Below are 17,804 nucleotides of genomic sequence, written 5' to 3' on the forward strand. Positions count from 1 at the left end.
TATATGGGTCATTTGAGGTATTTTATTAATGTAAATGTAATAAGTAAAAACATTTATAGTGGATAAAACATAATAAGACATTTTTAAAAAATGAAAAATTGCAAAAAATAAAAAGTTCACAGGGCTCTATAAGTAGGCCAAGATCCTACTGTAATTGAAGTCTGTAGAAAGCTCTCATTTACTCCATTAATGCAGATTTGGGACTGATACTGACTTGCTTATTTTCTTTCCTTCTTTCTTTTTGTAACTTTTCACTCTTTTTATCATTTTTGGTTCCCATGGCATTGTTTTCAAGAAGAATAATTTGTGAAGGGCAGTCAAACTTCTCTGCCTCAGGCAATAAGATCAGTGGTCTATTTAAGAGTGCATAGGCTTATAGGCTTTCTAGTGCTCCTTTCTAATATTTTAATTATCATGGGTCTGTGCTAGAGGAAAGGTTCCACCAATTTTCTCCAAAAGGTTTGCCCTGGTAGAGATGGGTTTACAAAAAGAGCCATGGGATGTTGCATCTGGTTTGTGAATCTGCATGCTGTGTATTGATGCTGGAAGTGAGAGAGTATATATGATAGAAGGTAAGGTGCAGAGTACTTGGTTGTATTGTGCTTGAGGGATAATCATGGGCATAGAAAATTAAAGGAAATAATTGTTTTGTGAGCCTTCGAGTGCTTTTGTTGCTTTTACGCCACATGTTTGTTTTCAACTAAAAAACGTATCCTGTGGATAAGAACTGTGTTTGTAAATGTCCATTTCCCCTGAGCCTGGGACATGTACCCTTCCCCATTGTAAAACCTAAGACTTGCTATAGGGACCTGAGCAAAACCAGGCTCTAGACCTTACCATTTCTTTTATGATTTGTTGATTTGTGTTACCTATTTCCCATATCACAGATTAGCTTTGTTTGAACTTCATGCACCAGTAAGAGTCCCTGCAATCACAGCAGTAGCCCATATTAATGGTACCATGTGTAGAACTTTCCTGGAAATACACATCTGCTGCTGTGCTTTCAGTTCATGTCTCTAGTCTGTCATTTACATCTGCACAAAACTATTTCCCCTGCCATTTAACTGGCATCTAAAATATGTTATGTATGTTGATGCTTGGTTTCCTGGTTACTCTATCCATATCAAATGCCTAGATTTTACTGGTATAAATGTCCTTCTCACCTGTTTGTTTACTTTCCAGTCATGGATAATTGCCGGCTAGTATAGTCTCCTCTACTGTTTGTTTAGTTGTTGTTATCTACACTGTGTCATCCATTGCAGCCTCTACCTGGGGCTGTGCTTCTTCTACCATTGGACCTTTATGTGGATTTCACCATTGTATTACACGGTGCTACAAATAAAATGACTAACAACATATGGCCTGTTATGATCCTTTTATCCAAACTCTGCCATTTTGTGTATTTGTGACACACTGCAGATTTTGCAAAGATTGCTTCATAATATTTGTTTACCATCTGCTGCACTCTATTTGGTATCTTGCTAGGATTTTTTCCTCCATTTTAAGTGACATTAGCAAAATCCAGCCAGTACATAGGCTTTTTGGTTCTACTTTTGCTTCCCTAATGTGCTGGAAAATCAGATTGTTGTGCTCTAGGCAAGTAGACAAGCTTGAAATTCTTCTCTCTGAATCAGTGCATCATCTATAGCCAGTTTGGAGGCTATACCAAGTTATATTTTTTGGTAGGATGGCAAAAGAATCTCTGCATTTAACATGAGAAATATAGTCTCTGATTAAGAAAAAATTGTCCTTTTAATATCTTCTTTCATCGGTATGTTTGTATCTTTCCTGTATTCTTCATGTAACTGTAAGGAGTTTTCACAGTTCTGAGTACTCTGGAGCTATTTTCATATCATTTGAATCTAATCCTGTGTGACCTGGTGATCTGAGGATGTTCTTCCAGTGGGCTGTGAGAGTTCATCAGCTACACCCTTGCGTGTTTCTAGCGTCAGTTTTTCCCCCCCCTTGAGCCTGACTTGTTTAACAACTCTGGTCTTTCTCTGTCTTTTAAATATATTTTTTGCTCATCTACTTTTACTTCTGATCCCCTCTCTGCTTACAGTGCTTTCATTGTGGTCACTATTCTAACGACAGCTTTCTTCAGTGTTTCTGATTCTCATGCTAGAGCAAGTTTGTTTTCAGCCAAGTTGTAGTTTTACAAACCTCTCCTCCTTTTTCTGTCTCTTATATGCTTTCAGGCAAGGAAACATTCAGTTTCAACTCACTAACTCTTCCAAGTCTTTTCATCATTCTTGACTCGATACAGGTTGGTAAGTCTAGAGAACATTTTTAGCAGCCTGGCAACTTACTAGTTAAATTTCCATGTGTCCTCAAGACTATTACACAAGGTAACTGTGCCATCCACTTCTCCGTTCAAAGCCATCTTTCCAGTGTCTTGTGATTCCACTCTGGTAGATTTATAAACTCTAGCTCTCCAAGTATTTTCAGTGACATACTTCCACACTGTTATTTCTTCCCCTCTGAGCTCTTTTTGCTCTTTTTCATTATTGCTTTGGAGTTTTCTGCTAGATTTTTCAAAAAAGAATGAACATCTTCCTTTGCCCAACTAATTTAGATCTGTTGCTGAACTACTGTGTGTAATTATGAGTAGAGGTTAATTTTCATCCAGGGAAATATTCACACATTTTGTGTGATGTTCTGTGCAAAGGCTGTGATTTTTTTTAAAAAGGGACTTAAGCGAGTCAGACATCCATCTCCCATAGGCTTCCAATGAGAATTGGGTGCATAGGTCTCTTTGAAAATCCCAGCCCAAAAACACGTGTGGTTGATTTCCCCTCCCTCTCCCCCCGCCCCAGCCTACAAATATACATGCATTTAACACTGCCACATTTTTGTGCTTAAAAATTTAAATGTCTTGTGGAAAGCAGTTTAGAAAGACCACTGTGTCCGAGGCTCTATCTGTGCTATGAGCTAGGTGTATAATTCCCCTGCTCGTGTCCGCATACGTTTGCTGAGTTAGCATGAGTCTAAGGGTAAGTCTACACTACCAAATTAGGTAGAATTTGTAGAAGTCGGTTTTTTAGAAATCGGTTTTATATATTCAAGTGTGTGTCCCCACAGAAAATGCTCTAAGTGCATTAAGTGCATTAACTTGGCGGAGTGCTTCCACAGTACCGAGGCAAGCATTGACTTCCGGAGCTTTGCACTTTGGGTAGCTATCTCACAGTTCCTGCAGTCTCCACTGCCCATTGGAATTCTGGGTTGAGATCCCAATGCCTGATGGGGCTAAAACATTGTCGCGGGTGGTTCTGGGTACATATCGTCAGGCCCCCGTTCCCTCCCTCCCTCTGTGAAAGCAGCAGCAGACAATCGTTTCGCGCCTTTTTTCTTGAGTTACCTGTGCAGACGCCATACCACGGCAAGCATGGAGCCCGCTCAGGTAACCGTCACCGTTATGTCTCCTGGGTGCTGGCAGACGTGGTACTGCATTGCTACACAGCAGCAGCAACCCCTTGCCTTGTGGCAGCAGACGGTACAATAGGACTGGTAGCCGTCATCGTCATGTCCGAGGTGCTCCTGGCCACATTGGCCAGGAGCGCCTGGGCAGACATGGGTGCAGGGACTACATTAGAAGTGACTTGACCAGGTCATTCTCTTTAGTCCTGCAGTCAGTCCTATTGAACCATCTTATGGTGAGCAGGCAGGTGATATGGATTGCTAGCAGTCCTATTGTACCATCTTCTGCCGGGCAGGCAAGAGATGAGGATGGCTAGTAGTCCTATTGTACCATCTTCTGCCAAGCAGCCGTGAGATGTGGATGGCTTGCAGTCCTTCTGCACTGTCTGCTGCCAGCCAAAGATGTAAAAGATGGATGGAGTGGATCAAAACAAGAAATAGACCAGATTTGTTTTGTACTCATTGCTTCCCCCTCTCCCCCGTCTAGGGGACTCATTCCTCTAGGTCACACTGCAGTCACTCACAGAGAAGGTGCAGCGAGGTAAATCTAGCCATGTATCAATCAGAGGCTAGACCAACCTGCTTGTTCCAATAAGAACAATTACTTAGGTGCACCATTTCTTATTGGAACCCTCCGTGAAGTCCTGCCTGAAATACTCCTTGATGTAAAGCCACCCCCTTTGTTGATTTTAATTCCCTGTAAGCCATGTCATCAGTCGCCCCTCCCTCCGTCAGAGCAACGGCAGACAATTGTTCCGTGCCTTTTTTCTGTGTGGACGCCATACCAAGGCAAGCATGGAGGCTGCTCAGCTCACTTTGGCAATTAGGAGCACATTAAACACCACACGCATTATCCAGCAGTATATGCAGCACCAGAACCTGGCAGAGCGATACCGGGTGAGGAGGCGACGTCAGCGCGGTCACGTGAGTGATCAGGACATGGACACAGATTTCTCTGAAAGCATGGGCCCTGCCAATGCATGCATCATGGTGCTAATGGGGCAGGTTCATGCTGTGGAACGCCGATTCTGGGCTCGGGAAACAAGCACAGGCTGGTGGGACTGCATAGTGTTGCAGGTCTGGGATGATTCCCAATGGCTGCGAAAGTTTCGCATGCGTAAGGGCACTTGCGTGGAACTTTGTGACTTGCTTTCCCCTGCCCTGAAGCGCATGAATACCAAGATAGAGCAGCCCTTACAGTTGAGAAGCGAGTGGTGATAGCCCTGTGGAAGCTTGCAACGCCAGACAGCTACCGGTCAGTTGGGAATCAATTTGGAGTGGGCAAATCTACTGTTGGGGCTGCTGTGATGCAAGTAGTCCACGCAATCAAAGATCTGCTGATATCAAGGGTAGTGACCCTGGGAAATGTGCAGGTCATAGTGGATGGCTTTGCTGCAATGGGATTCCCTAACTGTGGTGGGGCCATAGACGGAACCCATATCCCTATCTTGGCACCGGAGCACCAAGCCGCCGAGTACATAAACCGCAAGGGGTACTTTTCAATAGTGCTGCAAGTTCTGGTGGATCACAAGGGACGTTTCACCAACATTAACGTGGGATGGCCGGCAAAGGTACATGACGCTCGCATCTTCAGGAACTCTGGTCTGTTTCAAAAGCTGCAGGAAGGGACTTTATTCCCAGACCAGAAAATAACCATTGGGGATGTTGAAATGCCTATAGTTATCCTTGGGGACCCAGCCTACCCCTTAATGCCATGGCTCATGAAGCTGTACACAGGCAGCCTGGACAGTAGTCAGGAGCTGTTCAACTACAGGCTGAGCAAGTGCAGAATGGTGGTAGAATGTGCATTTGGACGTTTAAAGGTGCGCTGGCGCAGTTTACTGACTCGCTTAGATCTCAGCGAAACCAATATTCCCACTGTTATTACTGCTTGCTGTGCCCTCCACAATATCTGTGAGAGTAAGGGGGAGACGTTTATGGCGGGGTGGGAGGTTGAGGCAAATCGCCTGGCTGCTGGTTACACGCAGCCAGACACCAGGGTGGTTAGAAGAGCACAAGAGGGCGCGGTACACATCAGAGAAGCTTTGAAAACCAGTTTCATGACTGGCCAGGCCTACGGTGTGAAAGTTTTGTTGGTTTCTCCTGGATGAAACCCCCCGCCTCTTGGTTCACTCTACTTCCCTGTAAGCTAACCACCCTCCCCTCCTCCCTTCGATCACCGCTTGCAGAGGCAATAAAGTCATTGTTGCTTCACATTCATGCATTCTTTATTCATTCATCACACAAATAGGGGGATGACTACCAAGGTAGCCTAGGAGGGGTGGTGGAGGAGGGAAGGAAAATGCCACACAACACTTTAAAAGTTTACAACTTTAAAATTTATTGAATGCCAGCCTTCTGTTTTTTGGGCAATCCTCTGTGGTGGAGTGGCTGGTTGGCCGGAGGCCCCCCCACCGCATTCTTGGGCATCTGGGTGAGGAGGCTATGGAACTTGGGGAGGAGGGTGGTTGGTTACATAGGGGCTGTAGTGGCAGTCTGTGCTCCAGCTGCCTTTGCTGCAGCTCAACCATACACTGGTTTGATCCTCCAGCAGCCTCAGCATTGAATCCTGCCTCCTCTCATCACGCTGCCGCCACATTTGAGTTTCAGCCCTGTCTTTAGCCCGCCACTTACTCTCTTCAGCCCGCCACCTCTCCTCCCGGTCATTTTATGCTTTCCTGCACTCTGACATTATTTGCCTCCACGCATTCGTCTGTGCTCTGTCAGTGTGGGAGGACAGCATGAGCTCAGAGAACATTTCATCACGAGTGCGTTTTTTTTTTCTTTCTAATCTTCATTAGCCTCTGGGAAGGAGAAGATCCTGTGATCATTGAAATACATGCAGCTGGTGGAGGAAAAAAAAAAGGGGCAGCGGTATTTAAAAAGACACATTTTATAAAACAGTGGCTACACTCTTTCAGGGTAAACCTTGCTGTTAACATTACATACATAGCACATGTGCTTTCGTTACAAGGTCGCATTTTGCCTCCCCCCACTGCGTGGCTACCCCCTCAACCCTCCCCCCTCCCCGTGGCTAACAGCGGGGAACATTTCTGTTCAGCCACAGGCAAACAGCCCAGCAGGAATGGGCACCTCTGAGTGTCCCCTGAAGAAAAGCACCCTATTTCAACCAGGTGACCATGAATGATATCTCACTCTCCTGAGGATAACACAGAGAGATAAAGAACAAATGTTGTTTGAACGCCAGCAAACATACACTGCAATGCTTTGTTCTACAATGATTCCCGAGTAAGTTTTACTGGCCTGGAGTGGTAAAGTGTCCTACCATGGAGGACACAATAAGGCTGCCCTCCCCAGAAACCTTTTGCAAAGGCTTTGGGAGTACATCCAGGAGAGCCGCGAGTGCCAGGGCAAAGTAATCCTTTCACATGCTTGCTTTTAAACCATGTATAGTATTTTAAAAGGTACACTCACCGGAGGTCCCTTCTCCACCTGCCGGGTCCAGGAGGCAGCTTTGGGTGGGTTCGGGGGGTACTGGCTCCAGGTCCAGGGTGAGAAACAGGTCCTGGCTGTCGGGAAAACCGGTTTCTCCCCTTGCTTGCTGTGAGCTATCTACAACCTCATCATCATCATCTTCTTCGTCCCCAAAACCTGCTTCTGTGTTGCCTCCATCTCCATTGAAGGAGTCAAACAACACGGCTGGGGTAGTGGTGGCTGAACCCCCTAAAATGGCATGCAGCTCATCATAGAAGCGGCATGTTTGGGGCTCTGACCCGGAGCGGCCGTTCGCCTCTCTGGTTTTCTGGTAGGCTTGCCTCAGTTCCCTAAGTTTCACGCGGCACTGCTTCGGGTCCCTGTTATGGCCTCTGTCCTTCATGCCCTGGGAGATTTTGACAAAGGTTTTGGCATTTTGAAAACTGGAACGGAGTTCTGATAGCATGGATTCCTCTCCCCATACGGCAATCAGATCCCGTACCTCCCGTTCAGTCCATGCTGGAGCTCTTTTGCGATTCTGGGACTCCATCATGGTCACCTGTGCTGATGAGCTCTGCATGGTCACCTGCAGCTTGCCACGCTGGCCAAACAGGAAATGAGATTCAAGAGTTCGCGGTTCTTTTCCTGTCTACCTGGCCAGTGCATCTGAGTTGAGAGTGCTGTCCAGAGCGGTCACAATGGAGCACTCTGGGATAGCTCCCGGAGGCCAATACCGTCGAATTGTGTCCACAGTACCCCAAATTCGACCCGGCAAGGCCGATTTAAGCGCTAATCCACTTGTCAGGGGTGGAGTAAGGAAATCGATTTTAAGAGCCCTTTAAGTCGAAATGAAGGGCTTCATCGTGTGGACGGGTGCAGGTTTACATCGATTTAACGCTGCTAAATTCGACCTAAAGTCCTAGTGTAGACCAGGGCTGTATAGCAGCATCCCCATGATACAAACCCACTGGTTTCAGGTGGGTTTGTACGTACTCAGCAGAGCTCAGCCATGCCTTTGCTGCCACTATCCATAATACTGCAGCTCTGCTATTTATGCTTGTACTACCTCAAATAAATATGAGCAGGGGAATCACACCGCTGAGTCATACCGTAGGTGTAGTAAAAGGAAAATCCAATTTCCAAATCTGGGGAAATGTAAATGTTAAAGGAATATAGTATCCTAATTGTACAAACTTCAGAAAGAAAGAGCAGTGTTAAATCATGGCAGGCAAAGATGGGAAACAAATCAAGCAAAAGGTAAATCAGTAAAAAATTATATATTGCTACAGATTGAGAGTGGGGTTCTGATCTGTCTATCTGATTACTTGTGCGTCTCGCATCACAAGGGTGTCTGAGTACCTCACAATAGTTAATGGAGATCAGAATCCTGCCTTATGCCTTTGGAAAACTTATTCCAATGTTAGATCCTAATTTAAAATATATATATTTTAAAATCCCTCGCTTTACATAAGCCTTTCTGAATCTTCTTGTTCTTTCCTCTGCGTCCAATACTACAGCAGCATCTTTCCTTATGTCACAAGGTATGCAGTTCTGTGTGTATGCATGTCTGTACCATAGCTCTTATTACAGAGGTGTGATTACATTGCACTATTCGTGAACCACTCACTCTCTTCTCCCACAGTTGTACTGTGCACAAATCCTCCCAGACAAACGTGCGTGCACACTAAGTTTGGCACTAGTCTAAACTGATGTGTGTATATATAGACATACAAATGAATGATCATGTGTTCCTTTACCTTTTTTTAAAGGTAAAGCTACTGTTTTTATTAGGTGTGATAGAAACCTATGCTTCCTGACGGATATCGGGAAGAAGCAGCATGACAGGGGGCAGATGAGCATGACAGGAAAGAATTCATGTAAGGACAGAATATTATAGAATAAGAAGGATGGAGTGATAAGAAAACAGATCGAGTTTTTGGTATTATGTTTTTTCTTTCAACAAAACTGAATACACTTAATTCCATCTTGGGAGACCTAGACCCATTAAGAAACCACTCAATCTTCACTCCGAGTTTACAGTGTCACTAGAATGACTTAATGGATTTGCATAAGGAGTAATATACTGTGCATAGACTGGAATTCCACAGGGAGGTTCTGCTAGCATCGTAAATTGTGAGAGCAAAGTTTCGAGTGCTTTGTTCTTGTCCCTGCTCTTAAAATGTAATTATAGCCTCTGTTTATGTGCATTTGGGATTACTTTGGTATATGCGGTTAGAGAATGTTCTGTTGTCATCCTTTTGTGCTCTTGCATCTCAAGTCTTTCAGCTGCTTGGTCTTGTTTTCCTCACTTGTTTCTTCCACACCACATGTCTAGGCCCCAGACGGTGATGATGTCAACAGTCATTTCAAGGTTCTGGGTTTTTTGTGTAATTGGCTTGCTCGTTCTGTTTATTTTCATTTGTTTGTAGAAGTTCCGTTGTTCAGGTAGAGTAAACAGGCATAATTGATTTATTAAAAACTGTAAATGGCTTTTCACTTAATGAATGTAATACTTTTTTATCAGATGAAGATGAGGACGGTGATCGGATTACTGTTAGAAGTGATGAAGAAATGAAAGCCATGCTATCCTATGTAGGTATATTGTAACAAGTGGCGAATGTTTTTCATGCTTTTCAATTTTCCTGTAATTTTATCCATTATTCTGCTTGTATTGAAGTGTTAAAAATAAACAAAAATAATCATAATGTATTCCTGTATTATGCGGAGGTGGTGGGTTTTTGTTTTTTTTGTTTTTTGGGGGGTTTTGTTTTATTTTTGTTTTTGTTTTTTTTGTTTTGTTTTTTGTTTTTTGAAAATCACATGGAGTTGTGGGCATGCATGACATTTTTAAAAAGAGTTGTACACTTACTGATCATATGATGAACATTAGGAATAATGCATCTTAATGACTTTTGCATTAGGTATAGTGCAGACTAAATGGACTATCAATTTCTTGTATTTTTTATGCAGTACTTAAAGTAACGGCTCATTAAAAATGAACCCCTGGGCTCTAAAAAATTTTCCGAATCTACTTTCATCTGGAGACTATTTCACCCCTCCTAACAGAAGAGTTACATTGTAGCTGCAGGCTCAATATGCACAGAAGATTTAAAGATGTATTTCTGATGTATTTATATGTACAAAAAATCCTAAAAGCAAAACCAGTAACTTATTGAATCACAATTATTTTAACTCATTTTTAGCTACATTTATCTTTCTTGTTGTAAATTTAAGTGAAAATTTCCATTTAACACTTGCTTTGAAATGAAATGGATGAACAGGAAAATAACCAATAGTTTTATGGATCTTTTCTTTTAAGATGGATATTAAGTGCTAAAATCCACTTTTTGGCCAAAAAAGATTTTTTTTGTTTTCTGTTTTCTGTTTATTTCTTAACTTCGAGTGTTTCAAAATTAACTACTGTACAGCCATTGAAGTACCAGTCATCTGATTACAGATGCTTTTTGTGTGGGTTATAATGCGTTAGCTTAGTTTAGAATTTGTCATCAGAAATATACCGGGTGCTGTTTTGTTATCAAGGCTTATTTTAGGTGTCAACTATTTCTCCCAAAGCATAGAAATATAGAAAATTAGGGTTGGAAAAGATCTCAGGAGGTCATCTAGTCCAACCCCCTTCTCAAAGCAGGACCAACACCAACTAAATCATCCCAGCCAGGGCTTTGTCAAGCTGGGTCTTAAAAACCTCTCAGGAAGGAGATTCCATCACCTCCATAGGTAACCCATTCCAGTGCTTCACCACCCTCCTAGTGAAATAGTTTTTCCTAATATCCAAACTAGACCTCCCCCACTGCAACTTGAGACCATCCTCTTTGGAACCCCCCCTTCAGGTAGTTGAAGGCTACTGTCAAATCCTCCCTCACTCTTCTCTTCTGCAGACTAAATAAGCCCAATTCCCTCAGCCTCTCCTCATAAGTCATGTGCCTCAGCCCCCAAATAATTTTTGTTGCCCTCCGCTGGACTCTTTCAAATTTATCCACATCCCTTCTGTAGTGGGGGGCCCAAAACTGGATGCAATACTACAGATGTGGCCTCACCATTGCCCAATAGAGGGGATCGCCGCAAGTTTTCAAAGATAATGGCCAATGGCTCTGCAATCACATCAGCCAACTCCCTCAGCACTCTCGGATGCATTAGATCCAGCCCCATGGACTTGTGCATGTCCAGCTTTTCTAAATAGTCCTTAACCTGTTCTTTCACCACTGAGGGCTGCTCACCTCCTCCCCATACTGTGCTGCCCAGTGCAGCAGTCTGGGAGCTGATCTTGTCTGTGAAGACTGAGGCAAAAAAAGCATTGAGTACTTCAGCTTTTTCCACATCATCTGTCACTAAGTTGCCTCCCCCATTCAGTAAGGGTCCCACACTTTACCGGACCACCTTTTTGTTGCTAACATACCTGTAGAAACCCTTCTTGTTACCCTTCACATCCCTTGCTAGCTGCAACTCCAATTAGGAGATGTCTTTCAGTTTGCTACTGTAAAATTGTTAGTAGGTAAGTCTATTATCTTTGCTGAAGGTTTTAAAATAAACAAACATTTAGTGTGAGTTTGAATGAAAGACATTATAAGGTACCTATATGTAGTCATAGGCTGGATTTTGTGACTGGCTGTTTTGTAAGGCATTGTGTGTGTGTGCATGAATCCACATCTTTTCATATAAGTGTGTGTATGTGTGTGGATAGATGCGGACTCGTGTGTAGTAATAAAATGGCTAAAGGCCTGATCCATCATTTCCAGCAGGTGATAGGCAGAATGTTTAGATGTTTTTACTTGTTTTTGAACATATAGTAGCAAAAATTGAAAAAGGAAAAATTTTTAAAGAGCTGATTCTGTAGACCCTCCTTATCCAGAACTTCTGTGGATTGCAAAGACTGCAAAATTTACTTTGTAGGAGGAATCTGATTGGTTGATGAGAGTTCTAAGTATGTATGCCTGATATAATCACAGAGCTGGGACATGTTAGTGATTTGATACAAAGATCTAGTGCAAATATTTTATGTAGGTAATTACTTAGTACTTTTAAAAGTACAGTTACCGGATACACATGCTGCTGAGTTGAAAAACTGCATGTTTAGTCTCTGATCTCTAGTCACACACCTTACAATTTAATGAAGGACTAAATAAGCACATCTAGAAATGTTCAGCTAATCAAATGTCCTGATTATTTGAAACTTCCAGTGTGTCTCTTTGATAAAGTGAAAGAAATGATCATGTGTGCTCCCATAATAACACATTGTTTCATTGTTACTACTACTGCAGGAGGTTTGGGGGTTATTCTTTTAGTATAATGTGACAACATTTGTGGATACTTCAGTGTGTAATGGGGCTGACAAATTTACACTAATTGTGAGCTCAGCTGTAAAAAGTACGTAAAAGGTCATAAGATGCCAGAATAACATATAATAATGCTTATCTCAACTAACGTCTTCTCTTTTCCCCAAAAGGACAGTTATTACTGACTTAGATACTATCTGAGAGACTGTCAAACAAAGACATTTTCTTTCTGAAAACTCTCTCCAGCTAAAAGGAGAGGGAACAAGGGATGTTATTAAAATGAATGAAACCCCTATTTAATACTTTACATTTCAAACATTTTAACTATTTTTCCTTTTTTTCTTTATCATTAATAAAAGCTTAAAAAGATGTTTAATGATGCATTCGCCATGGTACTAAGCAGGCTCAGGTCTCTGTATACCACACCCTGAACCTTGTTTAACACTGTTTAAGGTTGGACAGTGACTGAGTTGTATTAACATCTTTGGCCCATATGTTCCATCTAAATTAATACCTAAAGTAGGAATCTCTTAATTAGGGTTTATTGCTTTTTCACTGTGAACCCTAGAGTGGTAATCTTGCAGCCCTGCTTGGTTCCCTGCTCCTTCTATGACCAGATTCAAGGGTGAGAAATTATATCATCTGCCTTGTCTCTTGCCATTAGCAGATGGTGACATTCTCCTTTTGTGGGAAAGAGGCGCCTTCTGTTTCATAAATAGAGTGAAAACTAGAATGATTTCACTTTTTATCTTTCACAAAACTTCTCAGTATTGTGCTCATGGGTAAAATGACATGGAGTCCCTCTTCTTCATCTCTTATTTCCTTCCCCTCTTTTCTCTCTGCTACTGTCCTTTGAATGGCATAGCTGATCATTGAGGTGTGTGTGATGTCAGCTTAGTGAAGTGGTTTGGGGGAGGGCAGACAGAGAAACATAACTTTTATATATTTAGACAGAAATAAATGGAGGACTGGAATACAGCAAACATTTTTACACTTGGGTTTAATGGTGGAGAAGGTCATGTTTATTTTTTTCCTAGACCAAACGTGTATAACAAAGGTTGAGAATGTCAGCTCCTTAGGCTTAAACTAAAGTGGAAATATCCTAGTATTTGTTGACATCTGAATGTTTTCTGGCAATGTTTCAAAATCATCATGCCTTTTTATCAGGGGCATAAAGAAATTTTGTATTAAAACTGAAAATGTTTCCTTTTTATAACTGAAATCTTATCAATTATTTAAATTGCTGAGCAACCCCGGGCTCTTAATGGTGCACATTTATGTGCTGCATGTGACATGAAGGATATCTAGTGCATAAGAATTTTGTCACAGAAGTTATTATGTAGATAAGTGTGCAAGATACTAAGCTACAATGGGACCATTCTGTGTTTTTGAGCTTTTTGTTCACGCTCTGTATTTTTAAGGGACAGTGAGAAGAAAACCAAAATTGTAATAAATTGTCCTGTAAAAAAATGTAGTCATTTTGTTGCCACAGAGACTTGTACTGAAGGAGTTCTGCAGCCAAATGATGTTGAAAATGCTGCTGTGACAGCTGTTTTATGAATGTGTGTCAATCAACAACCTGTTTTCATAGTGTTTCTTTCAAGATACTTTTAGGACACCAATGGAACTAAAGCTTTTTCTCTGATGTGACTGCCTGATGAACACACTGTAAATTTGTAATTAAAATATGAAATGTTTTTTATTGTAAGAAAAATATTGCAAACCTACATATTCTGATCGTTGCTAATTAAATGAAGGACTGTGTTAAGCATTCTTTTGATATAGCCATTGTAATTTAAAATGGCCTTTTCCTCTATTGATTTGTAATATTCTCCAAGAAGCTTGAGGAAAGAATGTCTCTCTCCCTTTCAGTTTAGTTTTTCAACACTGATCAAACCCCTGATTTTTTTAATCTGTGTTTCTTGCTGAGTGCAAGCCAATGAGAATATAGCACAGCATTAGGAGTTGCATGTAGAGTGATGAATAGATAGCATAGACATTGTTCATCCTAATTTATCTAGAGATATTTCAATACAGTAGAAGTAAGAAACTTGTTACATGGGTAATGTTGTTGCTGTCATAAATATAAAGGGAAGAGTAAACCCCTTTGAAATCCCTCCTGGCCAGGGGAAAGCTCCTCTCACCTGTAAAGGGTTAAGAAGCTAAAGGTAACCTCGCTGGCACCTGACCAAAATGACCAGTGAGGAGACAAGATACTTTCAAAAGCTGGGAGGAGGGAGAGAAACAAAGGGTCTGTGTGTCTGTCTATATACTGGTTTCTGCTGGGGATAGACCAGGAATGGAGTCTTAGAGCTTTTAGTAAGTAATTTAGCTAGGTATGTGTTAGATTATGATTTCTTTAAATGGCTGAGAAAAGAATTGTGCTGAATAGAATAACTATATCTGTCTATGTATCTTTTTTGTAACTGAAGGTTTTGCCTAGAGGGGTTCTCTATGTTTTTGAATCTAATTACCCTGTAAGATCTCTACCATCCTGATTTTACAGGGGGGATTTCTTTATTTCTATTTACTTCTATTTTTATTAAAAGTCTTCTTGTAAGAAAACTGAATGCTTTTTCATTGTTCTCAGATCCAAGGGTTTGGGTCTGTGGTCACCTATGCAAATTGGTGAGGCTTTTTGTCCAACATTTCCCAGGAAAGGGGGGGTGCAAGTGTTGGGAGGATTGTTCATTGTTCTTAAGATCCAAGGGTCTGGGTCTGTAGTCACCTAGGCAAATTGGTGAGGCTTTTTACCAAACCTTGTCCAGGAAGGTGGGGTGCAAGGTTTTGGGAAGTATTTTGGGGGGAAAGACCCGTCCAAACAGCTCTTCCCCAGTAACCAGTATTAGTTTGGTGGTGGTAGTGGCCAATCCAATGACAAAGGGTGGAATATTTTGTACCTTGGGGAAGTTTTGACCTAAGCTGGTAAAGATAAGCTTAGGAGGTTTCTCATGCAGGTCCCCACATCTGTACCCTAGAGTTCAGAGTGGGGGAGGAACCTTGACATGGTGGCATAGTGGTGGGATTAACCTGAAATCATTTTGAGATCCAGATGAGATTTTTTGAACTAGAAATACAAATTTTAAAAAGGAAATTTTTTTTTCCTTTGGAAAGGAAGTCCAGAAAGCAGCTGAAACTGAAAGCAGCTTGTTTTTTCTCTGCTTTGTGGCCAAGCAAGGACAAAAGGGGATTATCTTTGTGAATTAGAATCATAGAATAGAATATCAGGGTTGGAAGGGACCTCAGGAGATCATCTAGTCCAACCCCCTGCTCAAAGCAGGACCAATCCCCAATTTTTGCCCCAGATCCCTAAATGTCCCCCTCAAGGATTGAACTCACAACCCTGGGTTTAGCAGGCCAATGCTCAAACCACTGAGCTATCCCTCCCCCCAGGTTTTCTTTGCCTGGAGGCAGGGTACTTAACTCCTGCAGGGAAATTCACAGTCTTCCAACCCAGAGTTTTTTTTTTTTCCTAAAAGTAAATAGGGGGTGTGTGTTCTACCCATTTGCTTTTTCTTTGGGCTGGGTAAGCAGGTTTCCAAGTAGTTGGAGGTTTTTTGCTTTGATTTGGGCCCAGAGCAGAGACAAGGGAATTGTCTTTTTCTGTAGGCTGACAATCACTATCAGAGAATAGGTATTCTATTCCAGCACAGCAAAATTTTACAGCCAAGTTTTGTTTGTTTATTTCTAAACCTCGGGTGTAAAGTTAGTTAAAAACAGAGAGGTTAGAATGACAAAATCTGCGGCTCGACTACAGCTGGAATTAGCCAAATTTCAGGCTGAGGAAAAACAAAGGGAACATGAAAGACAGATAGAACTCATGCGGCTGGAGAAGGAGGTACAGGAGGCTGCCCACAAGAGGGAAATGGAGGCAAGGAAGCATGTGGAGGAGGAGAAGGAAAAAGAGAGGAAGCATGTGGAGGAGGTGGAGAAGATAAAGGCTCAGCAGAATATACCAACAAACCCTAGCAATCCTTCTCCAGGTACCACTTCCCATCCCAGAAAGTTCCCCACCTACAAGGCAGGTGATGATACTGAGGCCTTCTTAGAAAACTTCGAAAGGGCCTGCCTTGGGTACAGCATCTCTACTGACCAATACATGGTAGAGCTGAGGCCACAGCTCAGTGGACCCTTAGCTGAGGTGGCGGCTGAAATGCCTAGAGAACACATGAACGAGTATGAACTGTTTAAATCCAAGGCGAGAGTCAGAATGGGGATAACACCCGAGCATTCTCGTCGGAGGTTCAGAGCCCTAAGGTGGAAACCAGACGTGTCATTTACCCGACATGCCTACCACATTGTGAAACATTGGGATGCCTGGATATCAGGAGCAAGTGTTGAATCTCCAGTAAATTTGCCCTTCCTAATGCAAATGGAACAATTCTTAGAGGGTGTTCCTGAGGAAATAGAAAGATACATCCTAGATGGGAAGCCCAAAACTGTAATCGAGGCAGGAGAGATTGGAGCCAGATGGGTGGAGGTGGCAGAGAAGAAGAATACTGGTCGCAGTTGGAGCGGAGACCAGAAGGGACAACCCCAGACCCCACCCTATTACTGGGGGCCGCCCAAAGCCCCACCTACCTCCCAAAGAACCCTCCAGACCCCTTATCGTCCCACCACCCCGTTCTCCAGCAACCCCCCTCGCCCCAGTGACCTGTCAGCTGGACGATGTTTTAAATGTAACGAGCTGGGGCATGTAAAGGCCAACTGCCCCAAGAACCCCAACAGATTACAGTTCATTGCACCGGAATCACACCAGAGGTCCCAGATACCCTTGGAGCGGAGGGAAACTGTGAGTGTGGGCGGGAAGAAGGTCACCGCGTGGAGGGACACCGGAGCACAAGTGTCAGCTATCCATGCTTCCTTAGTGGACCCCAATTTAATCAACCCAGAGATCCAAGTGACGATTCAACCCTTCAAGTCCAACTCTTTGGATTTGCCTACAGCCAGGTTGCCTGTCCAGTACAAGGGCTGGTCAGGAATGTGGACTTTTGCAGTCTATGATGATTATCCCATCCCCATGCTGTTGGGGGAAGACTTGGCCAATCATGTGAAGCAGGCCAAGAGGGTGGGAACGGTCACCCGCAGCCAGGCTAGACAAGCCGTGAGGCCTAGCTCTGTTCCGGAAACTTCTATCAGGACCCGGTCAGAGGTGATGGACCCGGACCCCAGGCCAATGTCTGCAACAGCAGTAGTGGATCCAGTCCCAGAGACCCAGACGGAACCAGTCCCAGAACCGGAACCAGCCAAACAACCAACACCAGACCCAGTGTCAGCACTGAATCCAGTACTTGCAACCTCAACACCAGAGGGCCCCACCGACCCTGAACTGGCAGCAGCCGATAACCCGACACAAGAGGGCTCAGCCGGAGCCTGAATCCCAACATAGTGCACCAGCGGAGAGCGGTTCACAGTCAACAGAAACAGCTCCATCCCCTATATCGCTTCCAGAGGAACCAAGCCTAGGTCCACAATCCAATGAGGAACTGTCGTCTCCAGCATCAAGGGAACAGTTCCAGACCGAACAGGAAGCAGATGAAAGCCTCCAGAGAGCTTGGACGGCGGCACGGAGCAACCCACCGCCTCTCAGCTCTTCTAATCGATCCAGGTTTGTTGTAGAAAGAGGACTTTTATACAAGGAAACTCTTTCTGGGGGACACC

General features: G+C 43.1%; 1 protein-coding gene across 9 annotated transcripts in view; it reads left to right on the forward strand.

Annotated features, from left to right (window-relative positions):
- Positions 1-17,804, forward strand: part of MAP2K5 (mitogen-activated protein kinase kinase 5) — a 212,653-nt gene that overhangs the window by 10,386 nt on the left and 184,463 nt on the right. For 5 of the 9 annotated variants that reach the window (XM_073304431.2, XM_073304437.2, XM_073304432.2 and 2 more), the window contains 2 exons: positions 8,370-8,393; positions 9,377-9,444. In XM_073304431.2, coding sequence (XP_073160532.1) covers positions 8,370-8,393; positions 9,377-9,444 — 92 coding nt within the window. The remainder of the gene's footprint in view (positions 1-8,369; positions 8,394-9,376; positions 9,445-17,804) is intronic. The other 4 variants (XM_073304433.2, XM_073304434.2, XM_073304436.2 and 1 more) reach the window with 1 other exon arrangement.

This window comes from Lepidochelys kempii, chromosome 10 (assembly GCF_965140285.1).
Source record: "Lepidochelys kempii isolate rLepKem1 chromosome 10, rLepKem1.hap1, whole genome shotgun sequence".
In the NCBI taxonomy this organism is placed as follows: domain Eukaryota; kingdom Metazoa; phylum Chordata; order Testudines; family Cheloniidae; genus Lepidochelys; species Lepidochelys kempii.